This window comes from Canis lupus, chromosome 11 (genome assembly GCF_048164855.1).
Source record: "Canis lupus baileyi chromosome 11, mCanLup2.hap1, whole genome shotgun sequence".
NCBI lineage: Eukaryota > Metazoa > Chordata > Mammalia > Carnivora > Canidae > Canis > Canis lupus.
Genome location: NC_132848.1, coordinates 37,627,365 through 37,647,367, shown reverse-complemented (window position 1 = coordinate 37,647,367; position 20,003 = coordinate 37,627,365). Strand labels below are relative to the sequence as shown.

Sequence of the window (20,003 nt, the reverse complement as noted above, 5' to 3'; positions counted from 1 at the left end):
AAATATATTTGGAGTATTTCATCCTAAAGCAGAAGAATACACATTCTTCTTGAGTGCACATGGAACATTCTCCAAAAGAGATCACCTACTGGGTCACAAATCAGATCTCAACTGGTACCAAAAAATTGGGATCATTCCCTACATATTTTCAGATCATAATGCTTTGAAACTTGAACTGGATCACAAGAGGAGATTTGGAAAGAACTCAAATACATGGAGGTTAAAGAGCATCCTATTAAAGAATGAATGAGTCGACCAGGAAATTAAGAGTTTAAAAAATTCATGGAAACAAGTAAAAATGAAAACACAACTGTTCAAAACCTTTGGGGTGCAGCAAAGTGGTCATAAGAGGAAAGTATATAGCAATACAAGCCTTTCTCAAGAAACAAGAAAGGTCTCAAATATACAACCTAGCCTTAATCTGAAGAAGCTAGAGAAAGAACAGCAAATAAAGCCTAAACTTAGCAGGAGAAGACAAATAATAAAGATTAGAGCAGAAATCAACGAAACAGAAACCAAAGAATAGTAGAACAGATCAACAAAACTAGGAGCTGGTTCTTCAAAAGAATTAGTAAGATTGATAAACCCCTGACCAGATTTATCAAAAAGAAAAGAGAAAGGACTCAAATAAATAAAATCATGAATGAAAGAGAGGAGATCACAACCAACACCAAAGAAATACAAACAATTATAAGAACATATTATGAGCACCTATAGGCCAGTAAATTAGGCAATCTGGTAAAAAATGATGCATTCCTAGGGACGTGTAAACTACCAAAACTGGAACAGGAAGAAATAAAAAACCTGAACAGACCCATAACCAGCAAGGAAATTGAAGCAGTAACTGAAAATCTCCCAACAAACAAGAGTCCAGGGCAGGATGGCTTCCCAGGGGAATTCTACCAAAAATTTAAAGAATTAATGCCTATTCTACTGAAGCTGTTTCAAGAAATAGAAACTGAAAGAAAACTTCCAAACATGTTCTATGAGTCCAGCATTACCTGATGCTGGACCTAAAGACCTAACCAGAAAGGAGAATTACAGACCAAATCCCTGATGAACTTGGATGCCAAACTTTTCACCAAGATACTAGCCTTAGGATCCAAGAGTACCTTAAAAGGGTTATTCACCACGTCCAAGTGGGATTTATTCCTGGGCTGCAAGGGTTCAACATCTGCAAATCAATCAGTGTGATACACTATATTAATAGAAGAAAGGACAAGAACCATATGATCCTCTCAATAGATAGAAAAAAAGCATTTGAAAAAATATGGCATCCTTTCTTGATTAAAACTCTTCAGAGTGTAGGGATACAGGGAACACAGCTTAATATCATAAAAGCCATCTACAAAAATCCCGCAGTGAATATCATTCTCAATGGGGAAAAACTCAGAACTTTTCCCCTAAGATCAGGAACATGGCAGGATGTCCACTCTCACCACTGTTTATTCAACATAGTACTGGAGGTCCTAGCCTCAGCAATCAGACAACAACAACAACAACAAAAAAGACATTTAAATTGGCAAAGAAGAAGCCAAACTCTCCCTCTTCACAGATGACATGATACTGTATATAGAAAACCCAAAAGACTCCACTGCAAGATTGCTAGAATTCATACAGCAATTCAGCAATGTGGCAGGATACAAAATCAATGCACAGAAATCCGTGGCATTTCTATACACTAACAATGAGACTAAAGAAAGAGAAATTAAGGAATTGATCCCATTTACAATTACACCAAAAACCATAAGATACCTAGGAATAAACATAACTAGAGGGGCAAAGGATCTATACTCAGAAAACTATAGAACACTCATGAAAGAAATTGAGGAAGACACAAAGAAATGGAAAAATGTTCCATGCTCATGGATTGTAAGAATAAATATTGTTAAAATGTCTATGCCAGCTAGAGAAATCTATATATTCAATGCAATCCCTATCAAAATGCCATCAACTTTTTTTCACAGAGCTGGAACAAATAATCCTAAAATATGTATGGAACTACAAAAGACCCCGAATAGCCAAAAGAATGTTGAAAAAGAAAACCAAAGCTGGTAGGCATCACAATTCCAGACTTCAACCTGTATTACAAAGCTGTGATCATCAAGACAGTGTGGCGCTGGCACAAAATTAACACACAGATCAATGGAACAGAATAGAGAACCCAGAAATGGACCCTCAACTCTATGGTCAACTAATCTTTGACAAAGCAGGAAAGAATATTCAATGGAAAAAAAGACAGCCTCTTCAACAAATGGTGTTGGGAAAATTGGACAGCCACATGCAGAAGAATTAAACTGGACCATTTCCTTACACCATGCACAAAACAAGACTCAGAGTGGATGAAAGACTTAAGTGTGAGACAAGAATCCATCAAAATCCTAGAGGACAACACAGGCAGCAACCTCTGTAATCTTGGCTGCAGCAACTTCTTACTAGACATATCTCCAAAGGCAAGAGAAACAAAAGCAAAAATGAACTATCAGAAATTCATCAAGATAAAAAGCTTTTACACAGCAAAGGAAACAGTTGACAAAATCAAAGGACAACCTACTGATTGGGAGAAGATATTTGCAAATGACATATCAGATAAAGGGCTAGTATCCAAAATTTATAAAGAACTTATCAAACTCAACACCCAAAGAACAAATAACCCAATCAAGAAATGGACAGAATATTTGAACAGATATTTTTCCAAAGAAGGCATACAAATGGCCAACAGACACATGAAAAAATGCTCAACATCACTTGGCTTCAGGGAAATACAAATCAAAACCACAATGAAAAAAAAAAATGAAAAAAAAAAAAACACAATGAGATACTACCTCACACCAGTGAGAATGGCTAAAATTAACAAGTCAGGAAATGACAAATGTTGGCAAGGATGTGGAGAAAGGGGAACCCTCTTACACTGTTGGTGGGAATGCAAGCTGGGGCAGTCACTCTGGAAAACAGTTTAGAGGGTCCTCAAAAAGTTGAAAATAGAGCTACCCTACCAATTAATTGCACTACTAGGTGTTTACCCCAAAGATACAGATTTAGTGATCCAATACCCCAAAGATACCTGTACTCAATGTTTATAGCAGCAATGTCCACAATCATCAAACTATGGAAAAAGCCCAGATGTCCATCAACAGATGAATGGATAAAAAATATGTATCATCTATATCTATATGTCTGTATAATGGAGTACTACTCAGCCATCAAAAAATTAAATCTTGCCATTTGTAATGAGATGGATGGAACTAGAGGATATAATGCTAAGTGAAATAAGTCAATCAGAGAAAGACAATTATCATATGATCTCACTCATATGTGGACTTTAAGAAACAGCACAGAGGATCATAGGGGAGGAGAGGGAAAAATAAAACAAGATAAAATCAGAGAGGGAGACAAATCATAAGAGATTCTTAATCATGGGAAAAAAACTGATGGTTGCTGAAGGAAGGAGGATTCGGGAGATGGGGTAACTGGGTGATGGACATGAAGGAGGGCATGTGATGTAATGAGCACTGACTATTATATGAGACTGATGAATCATTGAACTCTACCTCTGAAACCAATAACATGTTAATTAATTGAATTTAAATTAAAAAATAAATTTTGGAAAAAAAACCTGTCATCTAAGCTCCCATTTCAAACATGTAGGAAAAGAACAAGACAAACCCAACATAAATAGGAGAAAGGATATAGTAAAGACCAGTGATCAACAAAATTGAAAAATGAAAAACAATAGATATAAATATGAAAAAATCCAGTTCATTGAAAAAATCAATCAAGTGAACAAATGTGAGATTGATAAAGAAAAAATGAAGAAAGAAGACACAAAATATTAAGCCATGAAAAAGGGGATATCACTACAGACACTGCAGACATAAAAGAAAAAAGGAATCTACAAGCAACTCTACACACAAATTTGACAACTTAGATGAAATGGGACAATTCCTCAAAAAGCATGAACACAACTCAGTATAAAATAGATAATTTGAATAACTTTATAACTATTAAAGAAATGTAATTTTTAATTTTAAAAGCCTGTCCTCCCCCCCCCCCCCAAGAAATATCCAGGCTACATAGTTTCATTGGCTAACTCTACCAAATATATAAAGAAGAATTAACACCAATTCTACATAATCTCTTCTGGAAAATAGAAAAGGAGGAAGTCTCCCCAATTTATTCTGTGAAGCCAGTATTAGCTTATACCAAAACCAGATAAGACAAGTACAAAAAGAGAATCTACACTCCAATATCCTTCATGAATACAGATAAAAAAAATCCTTAACAAAATATTAGTAAATAGAAATTAACAATATGTAAAAAGAATTATACACCATGACAAGTGGACTTCACTCCACGGTTGTGAGGCTGGTTCAATATTAAAAATAATGTAATCTACCCGCAAAATTAATATAAATCATTTACAAAAACTCTAGAACTAACATTATAGTTAATGATGAAAAACATGCTTTTCCTTTCAGATGAGGAACAAAGCAAGGATTTCTGTTCTCATTACTCTTATTTAATATAATGCTGGAAGTTATAGCTACTGCAATAAGGCAAGTAAAGGCACACAGATTGAGAAGGAAGAAATAAAAGTATTCCCATCTACAGATGTGATTATCTATGTAGAAAATCTCAAGGAATCTACATGAAAACTCTGAGTCTTTATAAGTGAGTTCAGCAAAGTCACAGGATACAAGATAAACATACAAAAATCAATTGTATTTCTATATACTAACAATTGATATGTAGACACTGAAATTAAAATAAAATGTCATTTATAATCATTCAAAAAAATAACAGAAATTCCTAGCTTTAAATCTAGCAAAATATGTATAGGACTTGTATTCTAAAAACTACATACTGCTGACAAGAAAAGTTGAAGAAAATCTAAATGAGACATACCATTTTCATGGATTACAAAACTCAACATAGTAAAATATCAGATCTCCCCAAACTTTGGTATACAGTTTGATGTAATTCCTATCAAAATCACCAGCAAGATATTTTGTAGCTATAGGGACAATTATTCTAAAATTTATATAGAAAGGCACAGAAACTAGCATTAGTTAGAACAATTTTGAACAGAAAGAATAAAGTGGAAGCAAACAGTCTACCCGATTTCAAGACTTCTATAGCTATGTGATACTGGCAGAGGAAATGACACACAGATTGATGCAATGCTGTCCCAGGCAGGACAGGACAGGCTCTTAAAGCCGAGACATCTTTTGGAACAGAGAAGAGCTTTCCAGGGTGATGGAGCGTAAATCTCAGACCACTGTCCACTGGGCAGCCGAGGTCCCTCTGCCATGCCAGTCTTACCAGACAGGCTGACATGTGTATTTATGGAGAGATGCCCATTTCAGCAGGCAGCCAAGCAGAGTTCTTGGCCCCTTATTTCTGGCCCAAGGAGCACAGGGCCAGCAAGCCTGCCCCTCCCCCTTACCCCTTCCCCACCCCGCCTCAGCTCGCTGGTTCCAACTCTGTGGAGAAATGAGAGGCCCCCAGGGGGACCTGGGGAGTGGCAGGAGCCTGGGCCAGACCCAGAAGTCCAAGGAGGGATGTCAGTGGGACCAGGACCCAGTCGCCTGATGAAACTGGGGAACATCCCTTAACCTCAGCAATGAGGGCTTCTGTCCCCTGAATACAAAGGTAATTGAGAGCCTAGATTTGGAAGAAATGGGGATCATGTGTTCCAGATTGAAATGCTGCCATGTCCAGAGTGCAGTCGTGGGGACACAGACTGACGGCTCGTTTGGGAAGCATGTTTGTGGAGGAGAGGGCAAGGCCAGCTAATTACTGGGTTAGTGACTGAAACACTGGTGTAGGACAGCATCTGGGGGATGCTGGGGGACATGAGCTCCTTCCACCATGTCCTCTGCAGACTCCACGGCCCACCAGGGAGGCTCTGCGCTGGGGCTGGCTGGGTGTTATCTCCTTGTCCTGAGAGGGAAGGGGCCTTGGGGAGCACTAGGGGAAAGGCCTGAGACAGTCTGGTGCCAAATTCCACAACCCTCCACGCCAGAAGTGGGTTCGCCAGCCACGGGGATGTGGAACATGACCAGCTGAGGTGTGGTCTTTCTCGGCCCTCCTGGGGCCTTGGGTCCCTTTCCTCCTCCTCCTCCTCCTTGTGGATGGCTGGGGCGAGACCTTTGGGGAAATCTGGGGGATAGGCCCCCACACAGAGCGCCCAGGCTTACCTTCAACGACTCCACACACATTGGCGTACACATCCAATATCTTCTTCCTTCGACTTTGAATCTACGGGAGAAGTCAAGAGAATGTCAGTGTTCGGAACAAGAGAAAGCCGTAGCCAACAGAACTGCAGATTCTCCATCGTGGGGCTGGCAGCTGCTGTCCCCTGACTGTCAGAATGCTGCCTGGGGCTCCCACAGGCCCGGGGTCAGGAAGCCACAGGCCTCTGGGCCTCGGGTTTAGGCACCTAGTGTTCGCGGAGGTGGGGCTGCTGCTTAGTCTCCCCAGACACCCCGCATCTGTCTATGGCAGAGGGGCAGCAGGAACCCTGCTGGCCTGTGGTGGCCTGGGAGGCCCTGGCTGTGTCTGCAGCCATCCCCGGCCTTTTCTCCAGAGCTCACAGCTCAGGGTAAGGATATGAGGATATGAGGCTGGTGCTGGGCCGGGGCAGAAGGGGCTCTGGCTGCGAAGTTCTGGGCACCTCCAGGAGCCGATACCTCCCAGAACAACTCCAGATGCCTCTAGGGTCCCTGCAAGTGCTGAGTGCTGTTACAGGTGTCCCTGAACTCAGGGTAGCCCAGAACGTGGCAACCCTGTCCAGACCTAAGCCAGACCCGGCTTCCCAATCAGAGACATATTTACCCGAAGCACGTCACCTAGCCACACGCTCACCTAGACTGGGATGGGGCTGCCAGTGACCTTGCGCCACATGCTCAGGCAGCCTGGGCAGAGCTGTGCACCTCTGCCCATGCACCTGCTGTAGCACGCTCCCAGGTGGCCTGCTTAGGGTGACAAATGCTGTGGACCATTTTACATGCAAAATGCATATTGTGTATGTCTGTGTCTGTGTGTGTCTGTGTGTATATATATTGTTGTTGTTGTTCTGCTTGGACACATGCCGGTATGTTTACAAAGGTTTTTCTCTGTCTTATGGTATTCCAAGCAATTTCAACTTTCCTCTCTTTGCTTACTCTCTTTCGTTTCCTTCTATAAAGCTCATAATACAGAGATAAGTTTCCTAGTCTCTTACTCTCTTATTTTAAACCTGCTACTGAATCTAGGTTCCCGCGGTGGGCCTGCCTCATGCCTCTGCCTCCCTGGGCAACAGTGGGAGTGTGTGGAGCAGCATCAGGCCCTCACCCCGGCTGACTTGGTGGCCGCTGGCTTCTCCCGGGCCAGGTGAACCAGTGACAAGAGGCACAGCTCAGGGGATCCCTGCTTGTCGGTGGCAGGCTCCTCGTCACTGTCCATGCTCCGGCTCAGCAGCTGTTCATTCTCCGACGATGCATCATTCTCACTGTGGGAACAGGAAGGTGTTTGTTACCAGCAGCCCCGACGCATCCTCCCAGTGGGGAGACCAGTGGGACACAGGGACCTGTGCCCCAAGCAGGCTCCTGGGCTGAGAGGTGAGAAAGACACACCACACTCTCTACTCCTTATGCTCTCCTCTATTCCCAAATAATGGCCCAGATGCAGGGCGGCCTGCAGGTGTCCTGTGAGAGGACTCACAAGGTATGTCGGGAGCCCTGCAGGGCTGGAGCCCATCAGGGAGGGGGCCAGCATCTACTCATCCCTCCCCTCCAACTGGCTTGGTTAAGCTCTCTGGAATATGTCCCAGCTTCCTATTTTTAATGCAGGCAAGCTCCACGTTTGGCCTTGAGTCTAAATGCAAACAGGTTTACGTGGGCGGCACTGACTGAATCTGTGCAAGCTCTCCAGAACAGCCCAAAGCAAAGCTGAGTGAGCCTGCCCCCTCTCGTTTGGGAGCTGGGAACCTGCCTAAAATGTGTGCATGGGGAGGGGGTCACAGCAAGCCCCATGAGGGGCTTCGGGAGCTCTCCCAGGAAGCCAGTTGGGCCCATGATCCACCACTGCTCACCCTCCACAGCCATGGGCCCATATGGGTTGGAGCTTAAACTCTCAAAATCATTCCAAATATCTGAAAAACAACATTCTTTTGTTAGGCATCCCTCTTGCTTCCTGTGGTCTGGCTGATGACTTACAAAGAATTTTTCTTTTCTAGCAAGTGGGTTACAGTAATGAAACCCACGCTCCAATGCAACCCTAGAGGCCGGATGAAGGTGTGGCCCTGTGTGGGTCCAGGGCCTTGCTAGGAGTTGGCTGGCCTGCTGGTGCCCCCACCGGATAGCATGTTGGGAACAGAGCACAGTTGTCCTCAGAGACCACTGACGGCCCTGGGGCCTTTCCCTGAGGCCTGAGAGTGGACAGAGGGGACAGATGCTCTGTGCCTTGTCTTTCACAGCACGATTGCCAGGTTTTAATTTCTATTTGACATTTGCATATGAAACAAGTATTATTTTTCCAAATATTCTTCTAAATCCCCCACGTTTCTCTCAGTCTTTCTTTCTTTTTTCTTTTTAAAAAAGATTTTGCCTATTTATTCATGAGAGACACACAGAGGCAGAGACACAGGCAGAGGGACCCCAATGTGGGACTTGATCCCGGGACCCCAGGATCACGACCTGAGTCTGAAGCAGAAGCTCAACCACTGAGCCAGTCAGGCGTCCCTCCCTCAGTCTTTTGATGAGATTGAAGTCCTAGGACATATCTCTGCCCTTTGAGTACTCTTTTTTCCTACTTTTGAAAATGAGAAAATGCTGGAAGAACAGAGGGGAGAGGCTGCCACAACATGAGCCTGACAGAAGGAGGATGGAGGACAAGCTGGTCCTGGGTTGGGTGGCCACAGAGTTGAGCCAGTCCCCACAGCCTGGCCGGCAGGGCCCACAGCTCTGAGACACTCTCAGTGGGACCAGAAGTGCTCCCTGGAAATGATCGCTGTCGAAGGGACCATGCAGGTGGACACACATTCTTTCTTTTCTTTCCCAGCATGCAGAGATTTCATGATTTAAGTCTGCTCCCTGCCCTTATGTCAGGGGTCTTGAGACATGCTAGAGTTTTCCACAGGAGGTAACACATTTGGATGTGCTTGCTTAATGCCAAAGCTCTCCACAAACGTCTACAGTCATGGTCATTGGTACAAATGAAGGCTTGGCAAGAGTTCACCCACGTGGGGAAGGTCCCAGGCCAGAGCCTAGGAGAGGAGACATTTGGGGCCCATCTACAACATGGGCACTTGGACAGATGAGGGTCCTGGAATGGCCAAGGGGGTAGAGGCCAGATGGGACAACACCCTGGAGTGGGTTTGGGAACCCAAGCAGAACCGAGTCCAAACAACAATCTCAGAGGGCAAAGGAAAAGTTTACTTCCCTCGGCCCTAGATATTAAAGCCAGGGCTGATTCTGCATCTAACGTGTGCTAAATATGGTCAAAATTTCATATGTCAAACATCTTCCTTCAGAAGCTTCACTTCACAAGTGGTAGTAGTTGGTCTGTGCAGCCTGTGAAGCCAGGTGGCCTGGCCTGGTCCCCCTGCCGCTCCTGGAGGTGCGACCTCGGGCATGTGACGCTTGCAGACCTCAGCCTTTCATGGTCAAGAATGACATTAGCACCTTGCTGGTGGGGCACTCATAAACTTAGCACAGCCCTGGTGGGCAATAAGCACCATCACCAGTGCTGTTCAGGGTTTAGGGATACCGGTTCTAGCTCTAGCACTAGTGATGTCAGCACCGCTGGCCACTGGGGGCTGCTGTAGAAGAAGGGGGCGCTCATGAGTTTCCAGTCTGCACACAGAAGGTGAATGTCACAGAGGAGGGCCAGGGACAGCTGGCTCTGGAGCAAGGTGTTAAGACCTACCCCTCACACTGCCTGGCCCTGCTGCTCCCCTGCCTTGCTGATCCTGGGGCCCTGCTCCCTCTGGAGCCTCCGGGCCAGAGGCCAGGCTTCTCGGTCTGCTCCCCACCTGATAGGCCAACTCCTCTTTCTGCTCAGGAACCCAAGAGGACCCCTGACCTCACCTGGGGCTGGGGGGTGCTCCACCGCATGACAAGTGGCTGCTGTGGTTTGACTTACCTCTTGGCAGTCTTTGCTGGAGCTGTGGTCAGCTTCTCAAATTCATCCTTCTCGGAGAAAATCACCACACTGTCTGCAGGTAAATTGGAGGCGGGGGGAGGAAGCCAGAGTCAGCCCCTGGCTCTGAGCTCATCCTTCCCTGCTCACTTCCTCTTTGGCAGGCCTTGCCTGGTGACTAAGCCACACCACCCTCACAGGCACAATGTGGGGGCACCGACACCTCTTCCTGCAGCCCTGTTCCAAGTGGCACGAGAGCACCAGGAGTTGGGAGGCCAGGCTGCCCGGGGACTGGTGAGTGGGGCAGACAACCTCTGCCCTGTAGGTGTACACCTGTGCTGTGGGGACCTGTTTGCAGACCTTGGGGCTCTTTCTTCTCTTCTTCCTTGCTCACTTGGGCTTCCACGCTCTTCACTGGGTGGCTGGTACAGCAGGCTGGTTGGAGAAAGGGAAGGAGACTAGGTAAGCTGACAGAGCTATCAGGGAGCAAGGGTCTGTGGGGAGGGAGCAAGGGCATTGGGGAGCAGTCACCTGGGGCGGAAGGCTTCGTCTTCATGATGTAGAACATGATGATGAGGACAATGGCTATGGCCATGATGAAGATGGTGGACATGGCAATGATCAGGGCTGTGGCCAGGTGCCCTTGGCCTGAGAGCTCTGCTGGAGGCAGGGAGAGAGGGCAACATGGGGCTCAAGACTCCCTATAGGAGCCCCTTAGGCTGGCAGGGTCTACCCTCCAAGAAGACTTGATGTCTGGAGCAGGGGACATTTCTAGGGGACCCTCAGAATCCAAAACTTTTGCTTAGCCTCAGAGCCAAACCCTACAGGTCTGTCTTGGCCCTCATGTCAGGACTGGGAGCCCCCCTGACATGAGACTCATGTATCTGAGGATGATCTAGACTTATCTGGAACACCATGGTTTGGGTTCCCTCAGCTGTTCCTGAGGTACTAGCTCTTGGTTCTACTAATTTGGGAACCCTGAGTGAGGTGGGATGTGGAGAAGTGTCCACGAGCAGGTGCCCTGAAGACAGTTCTATCCAAGCAGGAGTCACCCCCAAGGGCCAGAGATTCTGTTCTTGGTTTGGTGCTACCCTGTGTCTCATTCAATTTCAACCTAAGTAATAATCAGACTCCCAGGGCAAGGGTCGCGCAGGGGCTGCCACAGCCCTTCCTCTGCTCTGTCACCCTCACTACGTGGTCCCTTGCCCCAGGGGGTTCTCGCTGGTTTCTTGCCACTGACACATACAATGCCCTGACACTTGTTCTAATTCTCTGAAATAACACGCAGGATTCTGGTCCCCATGAGGCAGGATCCAGGTTTCCCACTGTTCCCACAGGAAAGGGACAAGGTGTGAAGCACTGGGGACCCTCTGATGGAGGCAGTGGCCGTTTTGGAAAGAGGTACCAGAGCTCGTTTCCCCAGGGCTGCCAGTTTCCACACCCACCCTCCCGGGTCAAGTGTGTCTGCAAGAAAACCAGCCAGGCTGTCACGTGGGGAGTCCTGTCATCTGGATGCCAGGTATGGATGATATAAACGCTCTAATATTCTCTGTCGTGTGCTATTTCCCACCCCTGACTTGGGCCTGCCGGAAATGAGACTCATGTATCCTAGCAAAGTGTTCCTGCTTTGATGCTCCATGAATGTGCAGGAGGGTCAGGTTTGGGGGGCGATGCTGAGGCTTGTCTGCTGAGCGCACTGTGGGACTTTGGAGTGCCCTGAGCCTCACTGAGACCCGGGCCCTAAATGTGCTCCAATAATGGGTAGTAGTGAACCTGCCAAGTGGCAGGAGAGGTCCGCGTGGGGCCTTGATCTCAGAGAAATCAGGGCCCTGGGGGCCTCTGCCATCCTCCAAGCCTTTCCATCCCTAAAGAATTAGCAAAATGTAGTTCTTGGAAACGAACATTAAAGTGTGGGGTGGGATGCCTGGATGGCTCAGCCGTTGGGAGTCTGCCTTTGGCTCAGGTTGTGAACTCGGGATCCCTGGGGGGAGCCTGCTTTTCCTTCTGCCTGTGTTTCTGCCTCTCTCTCAGTCTGTGTCTCTCATGAATGAGTAAATAAATCTTAAACAAACAAACAAACAAACATATGGGGCTCCACAGGTTGATCTGAAAGCCAGCCTGTCCTCAGACCCAGCCACGGCCGGAAGCCCATTCTTTGCCCACCACCTGTGCCCTGAGCACCACTCCATGCCCCAGGGATGTGCCTTTCTTGCTGGAGTGTTCTAAGGGGCTCAGGGCACCATGGAAAGATGTTTCCACTCCTTGCAGAGGTCATGACCTCCTGTTGCTGGGGGCACCAGGAGCCCCAGCGCCATTCCTCACCGCTGCTTCCGGCCTCCCCGCCCCTTCCACCCCAGCCCCTACTTGCAGCTGCGGGAGCACAATCCTTACCTTTGTGGGCGTGCTGGAAAGGAGAGAGGGTGCTGCTGCCAGAGGTGCTGGGGAAGTTGGCAGACGCTCCGGAGCTGGCTCCTGCACCTGCAAGGGGAACCCGGTCACTGCATGCTCCCCAGATGACCTGGACCAGCCCCGCCTTCGAGGATGCATGGTGCAGCTGCTTTCCAGGGGACAGAATTCTAGATTATGTGGGTTCTGCGGGGTAGAGGGCGGCGGGAGAGGGGGACGTTTTCATTCCTCAGAGTGTTTCATAATCCCTCAGAGCACTCTGACCTAACAAGGTTATTGAAGAAGACCCAGGAGTAAATCCGCTAGGACTCAACAGTGCTGCTTCACCGACTCAATTTTTCAATATTTCTATGGACAGAGGTCAAATATATGCCATCTCTAAAGGTGAGAAAAGTATATATATATATATGTATATATATATATATATATGTATATATATATACATACAGTATTATTAGGGGGAAATAGTACTTGAGACATTTCAATGACATAAAGTGGAATGTTTTTTGATACTTTTTCTAGTTATTAAAGTAATTCATGCCATTTTGAAAATCAGAAAAAAATGAGAACACAAGAAAGCAGTAAAAGAATCCCTGACAGCCTCACTACCTGAGGTTGACAATTTGGTATGTTTCCCTTTAGGATTTTCCTGTGATTCATTTTTTAAAAAATACTTGTGACTTAACAGTTTATAAAGAGCAGAGATGAACTTTGCTGTCCCTTGAAACTGTGACTCATAAATCTTGCCTTCTCTATTTAAAAACCATCACTTTAGCAGAGATTAAACTGAAGCTGGTTCTGTGACCAATCAAGCCAGTAAGACATTATTTGGTTAAAATAAAGCAAACATGTTCTGCCTCAGAAAACACGACGTCCTGACGGTCCACCTTCCTTTAGGCTGGACTTGAGTTTCGCCATTGATAAAAATGATTGTATTTCAAATATACTTCCTTCTGTCTCGCTTTTGTCGGTGGCCATCCTGGAGTAATTCGTGAAGACAGCTTGCACACTCCTGAGTCAGGGCGGGTGAGCTGGCCTCCCTACAAGTCATGCATGTGGTCCCCAGCCAGCCTAGCAAGGAGGGAGTGGGGCTGAGGCAGGGACCCTGGCCAGCCGGCCTCGGGGCTCCCCTGAGGACCCTGCGTAACATGGATGTTTTCTCTGAGAGAAGATGCTCTGGAGAAACCACACCATATGACTGGTATTTCTAAAGCTGCCTGTGCACACAGTGTGGGGCAACCCAGGACGTGGGGACCACTGGCAGGCTGCTGACTTAGCCACACATCTGTGTCCAGCAAGTAGACACAGTCCCCGGGGAGCATGGCCAGAAACATCCGATCCTTACATCGGATAAGGATCCGGTGACAAATAGAAATCTCTGCAAATAAAACAGAGGGAGGCTTGGGAGGGAATGGGCACAGGCTGAGGACTGGCTCACAGGGAGGGTCCACGGGTCTCAGGGAGGCCTTCTGGGAGGTGCTGGTAGGAGGGTGCACCCAGCGAGGCCTGCATGTGGTCACCCCAGGGCCAGAGGCTCTGCCGTGTGCGGCTCCCCTCCAGCGAGGGGAGGGAGGCTTCAACAGCATCAAGTGAGAAAAGTGACATGGGGCATAGCTTCGAGCAGAACCTGATTTCCTCTTTAAAAGCAAACAGGACGCTGATAACAAAGCTAGTCTATCTGTTTGGGAAGGGGCTCAAGGGAGCTTAAGCTGTTCCTCAGGAAAAAAAAATACCTGTGGGCTCTGCTTGTGGACTTGTCATCTTTGTCTCTTCTTGTCCCTTTCTGCTGGGGCTTGCCGGCCAGGGCGGGTGACAGGGGCTGGGGTTGGGGGCAGAAATGTGCCCAGGCCTGCAGTCCAGGGAGGAACAATGAGAACAGCCTGGCTGCACACAGACTTTGTGAGAGGCCTGTGCACTGGCTGGCAGGGCTGCTCACATGGCACCGTCAGCAAACACTGTGCAAAGGCCATTGCACATCAGCACGCACGTCTCCTCACACCCAACGGGCGGCTCCCATCCTTGCTCAGGTGGCAAGCAGGGCTGTACCCCCACCCTGCTTTATAGACATTGCCCGAACTGAGCTCCAGCCCGTGTCGGCTGACTGGCCCTGGGCTGCAGACGTGGGCGAGGTGTGCTCTGGCGCATCATGATCCCCAGGCCCACTAAAAACTACTCTGTTCTGAGCACATGCCAGGGTGAGAGGGAGGGTGGGCAGGAAGACTGCATGGTGGGAGGTCCCTGAGGACAGCACGCCATGGCCACCAGGTCCCTGCATGGCAAGTTTCCTGTTCCAGGTTCCGCTCTGGTCCGATGAGGTTTAACTCAGCACAAACACAAGTACTTGGTGTCGGGGCAGTTTCCCTCTGCGCCAACATGTGCCACGTGTTTCGGGTTCATTTGGCCTCCTTGGAACAGATCATTAGATGAAAATGGCCTTCAGTGTTCTCGTTGGGTGGTCAACTACTGGTCACCTTACCCTGTACGATGTGCCCACTGGAGCCTAGCTCTGAACAGAGATTAGGGCCTCTAGGATAGGAAGAAGGGAAGGTAGATGAAGATAGTCATCCCAGATAGACTAGTCCCAGAAAATCAGCATAGATTTCCACATAAAGTCTACATTAAAATGAAAGTAAGTGGGGCCTGGCTCCACTTACCTCACCGGTGTGTTGGAGCAGCACTGATTGGGCACAGTAGGTGCGGGAGGTGGGGGGCTGCGTGCCGCGCACTGTGCGTCCACCTGCCTCAAGAGGTTTTGGGAACTGTAAGCATGTGGCTCCATGTGACGACAGGATTTAGGGGGCTTCTGGGGTGGTTAATCCACAGAATTTATAAATATGCCGTATGTACTAAAGACTACTGGGATTCTCGGTGTGGGGCAAGCAGGGTGGATTTATTTACTGATTCTCAGAGTTGTTAGTGATGATGCCCCTGGCTGCTGCATCGTCCCAGAACCCCCCAGGGGCGGATTCTGGAACAATGGGCAGAGCCACATGAAGCTGGCTGCTCAAAGTTAGGTTCCCCAGGAGCTTGCTGGAACCAGTCTGGGACCCCTCCCCTGACCTGTTGTACCAGGATCTCTTTTTTTTAAGAGGACCCTGGTGACAGGTGTATGCATTTAAGTTTGAGAAAGACTGTGTTAGAAACAGCTGGCTAAAAAAAAAAAAAAGAAAGAAACAGCTGGCTGCTGGCATTTGGGGGTACCAAAGCTTCTCATATGAGTGGCACCGCTGTTGGGTGTCGCACGATGGCATCTGAATGAAACTCGCCACAGCTTTCTTGAGCAGGACTTTCCAAAAGGCAAGTCCATCCTGGGCCAGATGCAGGGCTCAGGGTCACTGAGGAGGGATAATAAAAATGATGACGATGGCATGAGGCCCCAGGCCCAGAGCTGCCTCACTGGTCCCTCCAACGCTCTGAGGGAGGGCTCTTGCCAGCCTGGTTTCAGGTGAGCTGATGGAGGACAGGAGGTAGGGATGTGAGGTGCAGCCCATGGGCCCCGGGGAGACCTGGGGTAGGGCCCTGCACACCCACTTGGGCTGTGAACTGTCATCTGCTTCCTGAATGCTGTGGGTTGCACTGTGGCAGACACTTCACATGCAGTTGGTACACCGTCCCACCCTCGCTACATCTTGAGACAGCCCCATTTTAAGGATGGGGAAACTGAGGCACAAAGTTACATAACGTTCCCAAGATGGGAAACTCATAATGAAACCGAAATTAGAACCCACACCATCTCTCCCTCACTATGACACCAGGCCACCTCTGTGTCACCACAACATGGATTCTGGCATGGGACAGCCCTCACGCGTGAGTTCTCAGGACGGTGCAGGAAATAAAGAAAACTGGACAGTGCTGGTTCTCCAAGTGGATCTTTCTCTTTGACTTCACTGAAAAATGACTGAAGGGCTTCTTCTCTTTCTCCCATCTGTGCTGATTTGCCAGGACGAACGGTGATGGGAGTGGAAGTGGCTGCGGTCACTGCAGCATCTGGAAGGAAGCTCTACACTTTCCTGATGGGTGAGTCACCAGAGGGAAGAAGGGGAAGCGCTACTTTCAAGGCTCTTGAGCACCTGGCGGAGGGGGGGGGGTGTCCTGAGCATCTGAGGGCCTTTCTATTGCACTCCAGCGCTGAGAGCAGAGTCCTCATTCATACCTGCTTTGTGTCTTCAGTGGTCAGAGTATTTGGGGCACAGGTGTGTCAGCCCTATTGGCACCCTGACAGGATAGCATCTTCTCAGCAGTGCAGGAGAGGAAACAGGCACAGACAGAGGTTCCGAGGCTTGCAGTGTATTTTAGAGCCTCTGAGCACCAGGCTCTGCAGTAATTTGCACTAACTTCTGATTTCATCAGGGGTGATGACTGGCCCAAAGACAAGATGACTGTAACCAGCAGCCCCATCACCCAACACTTCATGAAGCCATGTAGAGAAGCTGCCTTTCCTCTAAGATGGAAGAGTAGTTTCTGCACAGAGTGGAGGGGTTACCCCTGGGGGTGCAGGAGAGCCGAGGAGCTCCCACCAGGGCACCCGGGGCTCCCTGCTCACAGCTGTCTTTCTGGGAGCTGCCCATCGCCCTTGGTCTGCTCCAGACCTCGACGTGCACCATGTGCTCCCCAGGGTCTGTCCCAAGTCCTCTGACTGTGGGTTTGCACAATCTGCTACTCTGTGACTCAGAGTGACTTCATGCCCCAAGGGCCCAGGGAGAGCACTTCTAAATCAGAGGACACATCTCAGGTTGGAGGCCAAGGAGCTCTGCACCACGGAGTGCCAGCTCCAGAAGGGCAGCACCTGGTGAGCTGGGGCGGCCAGGCCAGGAGGCCTCCCCACCATCCAGTTCTTTCCTGGGGTGAGGCCGTCAGGGGCAGCCCCGAAAGTTTGAGTCCCAGGGTCTTCATGGAGGCTGTGGTCATCACCAGCTTTTCTGGTTCTATGTGCTGCTCCAGAGCAGAAGCCTGAGCTCAGATTTCTGGACTGAGGACAGGTGCAGGGGGAGGTGCAAGCCCAGAGCTGGAGAGAATAAGCCTCATGTCCATACTCAAGGCCCTGACCCAGGCAGGCCTCCGTCCACCATACCACCCGACAAAGCCCAGGTGGTCGTGTGTCCTCATATCCCATACAGGCACACAGAGGTCAGGGTGGCTTGTGCCCTGACCCCGTTTCAGGGTCCTTGCAGGCCTCTTTTAGGGCTGGCTGCTACAAAGTGCTACGAGGCTTCCTGGGAGCTGGTTTCCAGTGAAGCAGCTCAGGGTTGGAGGGTGTGGTGGGATGTACTCATTCTCGAAGCATCTAGGACTCAAGGGCTCTGCCTTTTCTCTCCATGTGACAGATCCCCCTGCTGGATGGCGAGAGGAGGGAGGTGCCCTGGATGGGGACACTCCTCATGTGTGAGCTGGTCTGCCAGGATCCACAGGCAAGGAGCCTTTCACGCAGGTGGGGTGTGCCTGACATGTTGTCAGTGAGGACTCCATCCCAGAGCTGTCCAGTACTGAGTGGGCTGGGATTCCCCAGCTGGAGGCCGCAGCTGGCTTTTCTGCAGGGCCTGCCGGAAGGCCAGTTTCAGACTCTGAAACCTCAGGCCTCCTCTAATGTGTGAATTAACGAGCATGCAGCCGAGTACAAAGCTCAGCTTTAAAGACACACAAATTCATGACTGCCACCGCATCTACTGAGGCAATCTAGGAGAGAGAGGGTGCCCGCCACCCTGGGCGGCCCTGCCACACACCGACCTGGGTGCCTCCTTCCCCTCCTCCAAGGGCTGTTCCTGCCCTCCTTTCCCACCTCCCACTGCTCGTAAGGCAATCCTATTCTCCTGGGCAGGATTACTATGAGCAAGTGGGGCAGGGGCCTAATGGAGAGACCCCACACAGCCCCTCTTCTGCCTCAGTGGGAGTGGGGCTGGGGGAGGGCAAACAAGGGCTCCTGCAGCCCAGGGGCCAACTGTCCACCCACCACCTCCATGGTGTCTCTCCAGACCTTGGATCCAAGTGGCCCTATACTACATTCTCTGGAGCAGAGGCCAGTCCCTGGCCCTTCCTCACAGGTATGTGCAGTGACAATCAAACAGAATGAAAACAAGAAAGAGCCCAGGGTGGGACTCTGAACCCGTGAGCCTCACCGCTCACGTGGCTTTGTGGAATCTGGTTCATTCACTGGGACCACTCCTCACCTTTCCCTTGGCCTTTCCTGGTTTGAAAACACACGTATGAGAACTTGCATTCGTGTAAGCGCTTTGTAGGACTTGGCAAAATAGCTTGGCAACTGTGATCTCGTTGCTTTTTTTCCAATAATGCACAAAAGGGAAGTGAAGGGGGAGTTCAGATTTTAGTGCCCCCATGTCACAGATGAGAAAACTTGCACCAGGCAGCAGGTGCCTGACCTGTCTCTGACTCACAGCTCAGCTATAGCCAATGTCCCTTCGTGGACCTGCTGCAGGCTGGCCAGGCCCCGGGAGCATTTGTGCTTTCGCCTCCCCTGTAGTTCATCTGCCTAGGTGCTGGGACTGGCTTCCTTCTACAGCACCGTGTAATGAGAGGTACCAATGTAATGACAGAAGGACAAGAGCACTCACATTCCTTGGTGTTGGGGGGTGCCAGGAGGCAGGAGTAGCAGACCATGCCGTAGATGTTCCTGGGTCTGTTTTCCAACATGTAGTAACTACAGGGAGGGAGAGACAAGATAAAGCAGACCGTGAGCCAGGCGTCCGCACAAGCAAGTACTGACCACTTAGCATGCCCATGATCGAGGCATGCTTCAGGCATAACCAAAGTCAGGAATGAGACAGATGCCATGGGAATCAGGAGCCCTCAGAGCCAGCAGCCCATTCTGACGACAGTTTCCTTGGGGGTTTTCAGCCTGTCTTAAAATGGAACATTCTTTTTCCAATACTGAGCTACTTTGTGCCTTTCCATCCACTCTCCTGTTTGGTTCCTTCACTGATGGATTTGCGCAGTGTGTGTGAGCAATCATCATTTCACCCACATCAGTCCCTGGCATATCTGTGTACCTACCACGTATAGAACCTGATTAGCTCTCAGGGTGTCCCAGCTGGTGAGCCAGAAACCCTGGAGGAGGAGTGCCCCCACCCCCAACCCAGTGAGTGCCTGCCTCAGAGCCTCTAGCCTGGTGACTTCACTGGCAGATGTGTCCATGAGCCCCTAGGACACAGGAACCTCCTAGACCTCCTGCACACCTGGTGAGATAGAGCAGAGCTGGCCACAGCGGACAGGACAGCAGCACCTGGAGAGGTCAATGCAGAAGGCCTTAGCGGTGGCCTGACATACAACCAGGGCATGACTGAAATTCCTTTGCTCCCCCCTCAGTAAGCACCTGACCTGGACACGGCCGGAGGGCAAGTACTTGTGCTGGGGTTGCACATTCTGCAGGAAAGGGACAAATCACTCACAGTAAGACTGAAGACCTTCAATGATGCACGTCTTTCGAGCTTCCCAGTGTCAATGTGCCAGCTCTGGTGGCCATG

General features: G+C 49.2%; 1 protein-coding gene and 1 long non-coding RNA gene across 3 annotated transcripts in view; one reads left to right on the top strand and one right to left on the bottom strand.

Annotated features, from left to right (window-relative positions):
* Positions 1-20,003, bottom strand: part of EDAR (ectodysplasin A receptor) — a 94,636-nt gene that overhangs the window by 8,390 nt on the left and 66,243 nt on the right. Inside the window, exons 5-11 of one of the 2 annotated variants that reach the window (XM_072844317.1) lie at positions 19,095-19,180; positions 12,514-12,600; positions 10,654-10,779; positions 10,483-10,557; positions 10,126-10,198; positions 7,336-7,492; positions 6,201-6,261 (exon numbers count right to left, since the gene is read on the bottom strand). In XM_072844317.1, the coding sequence (XP_072700418.1) occupies positions 6,201-6,261; positions 7,336-7,492; positions 10,126-10,198; positions 10,483-10,557; positions 10,654-10,779; positions 12,514-12,600; positions 19,095-19,180 (665 nt within the window). Of the gene's footprint in view, positions 1-6,200; positions 6,262-7,335; positions 7,493-10,125; positions 10,199-10,482; positions 10,780-12,513; positions 12,601-19,094; positions 19,181-20,003 lie in introns of both variants that reach the window. The other variant, XM_072844316.1, reaches the window with a different exon arrangement.
* Positions 10,215-19,522, top strand: LOC140643009 (uncharacterized). Its single transcript, XR_012039392.1, has 5 exons — positions 10,215-10,416; positions 11,460-11,641; positions 12,782-12,912; positions 16,471-16,545; positions 17,853-19,522. It is a non-coding gene; the product is annotated as an uncharacterized lncRNA (long non-coding RNA).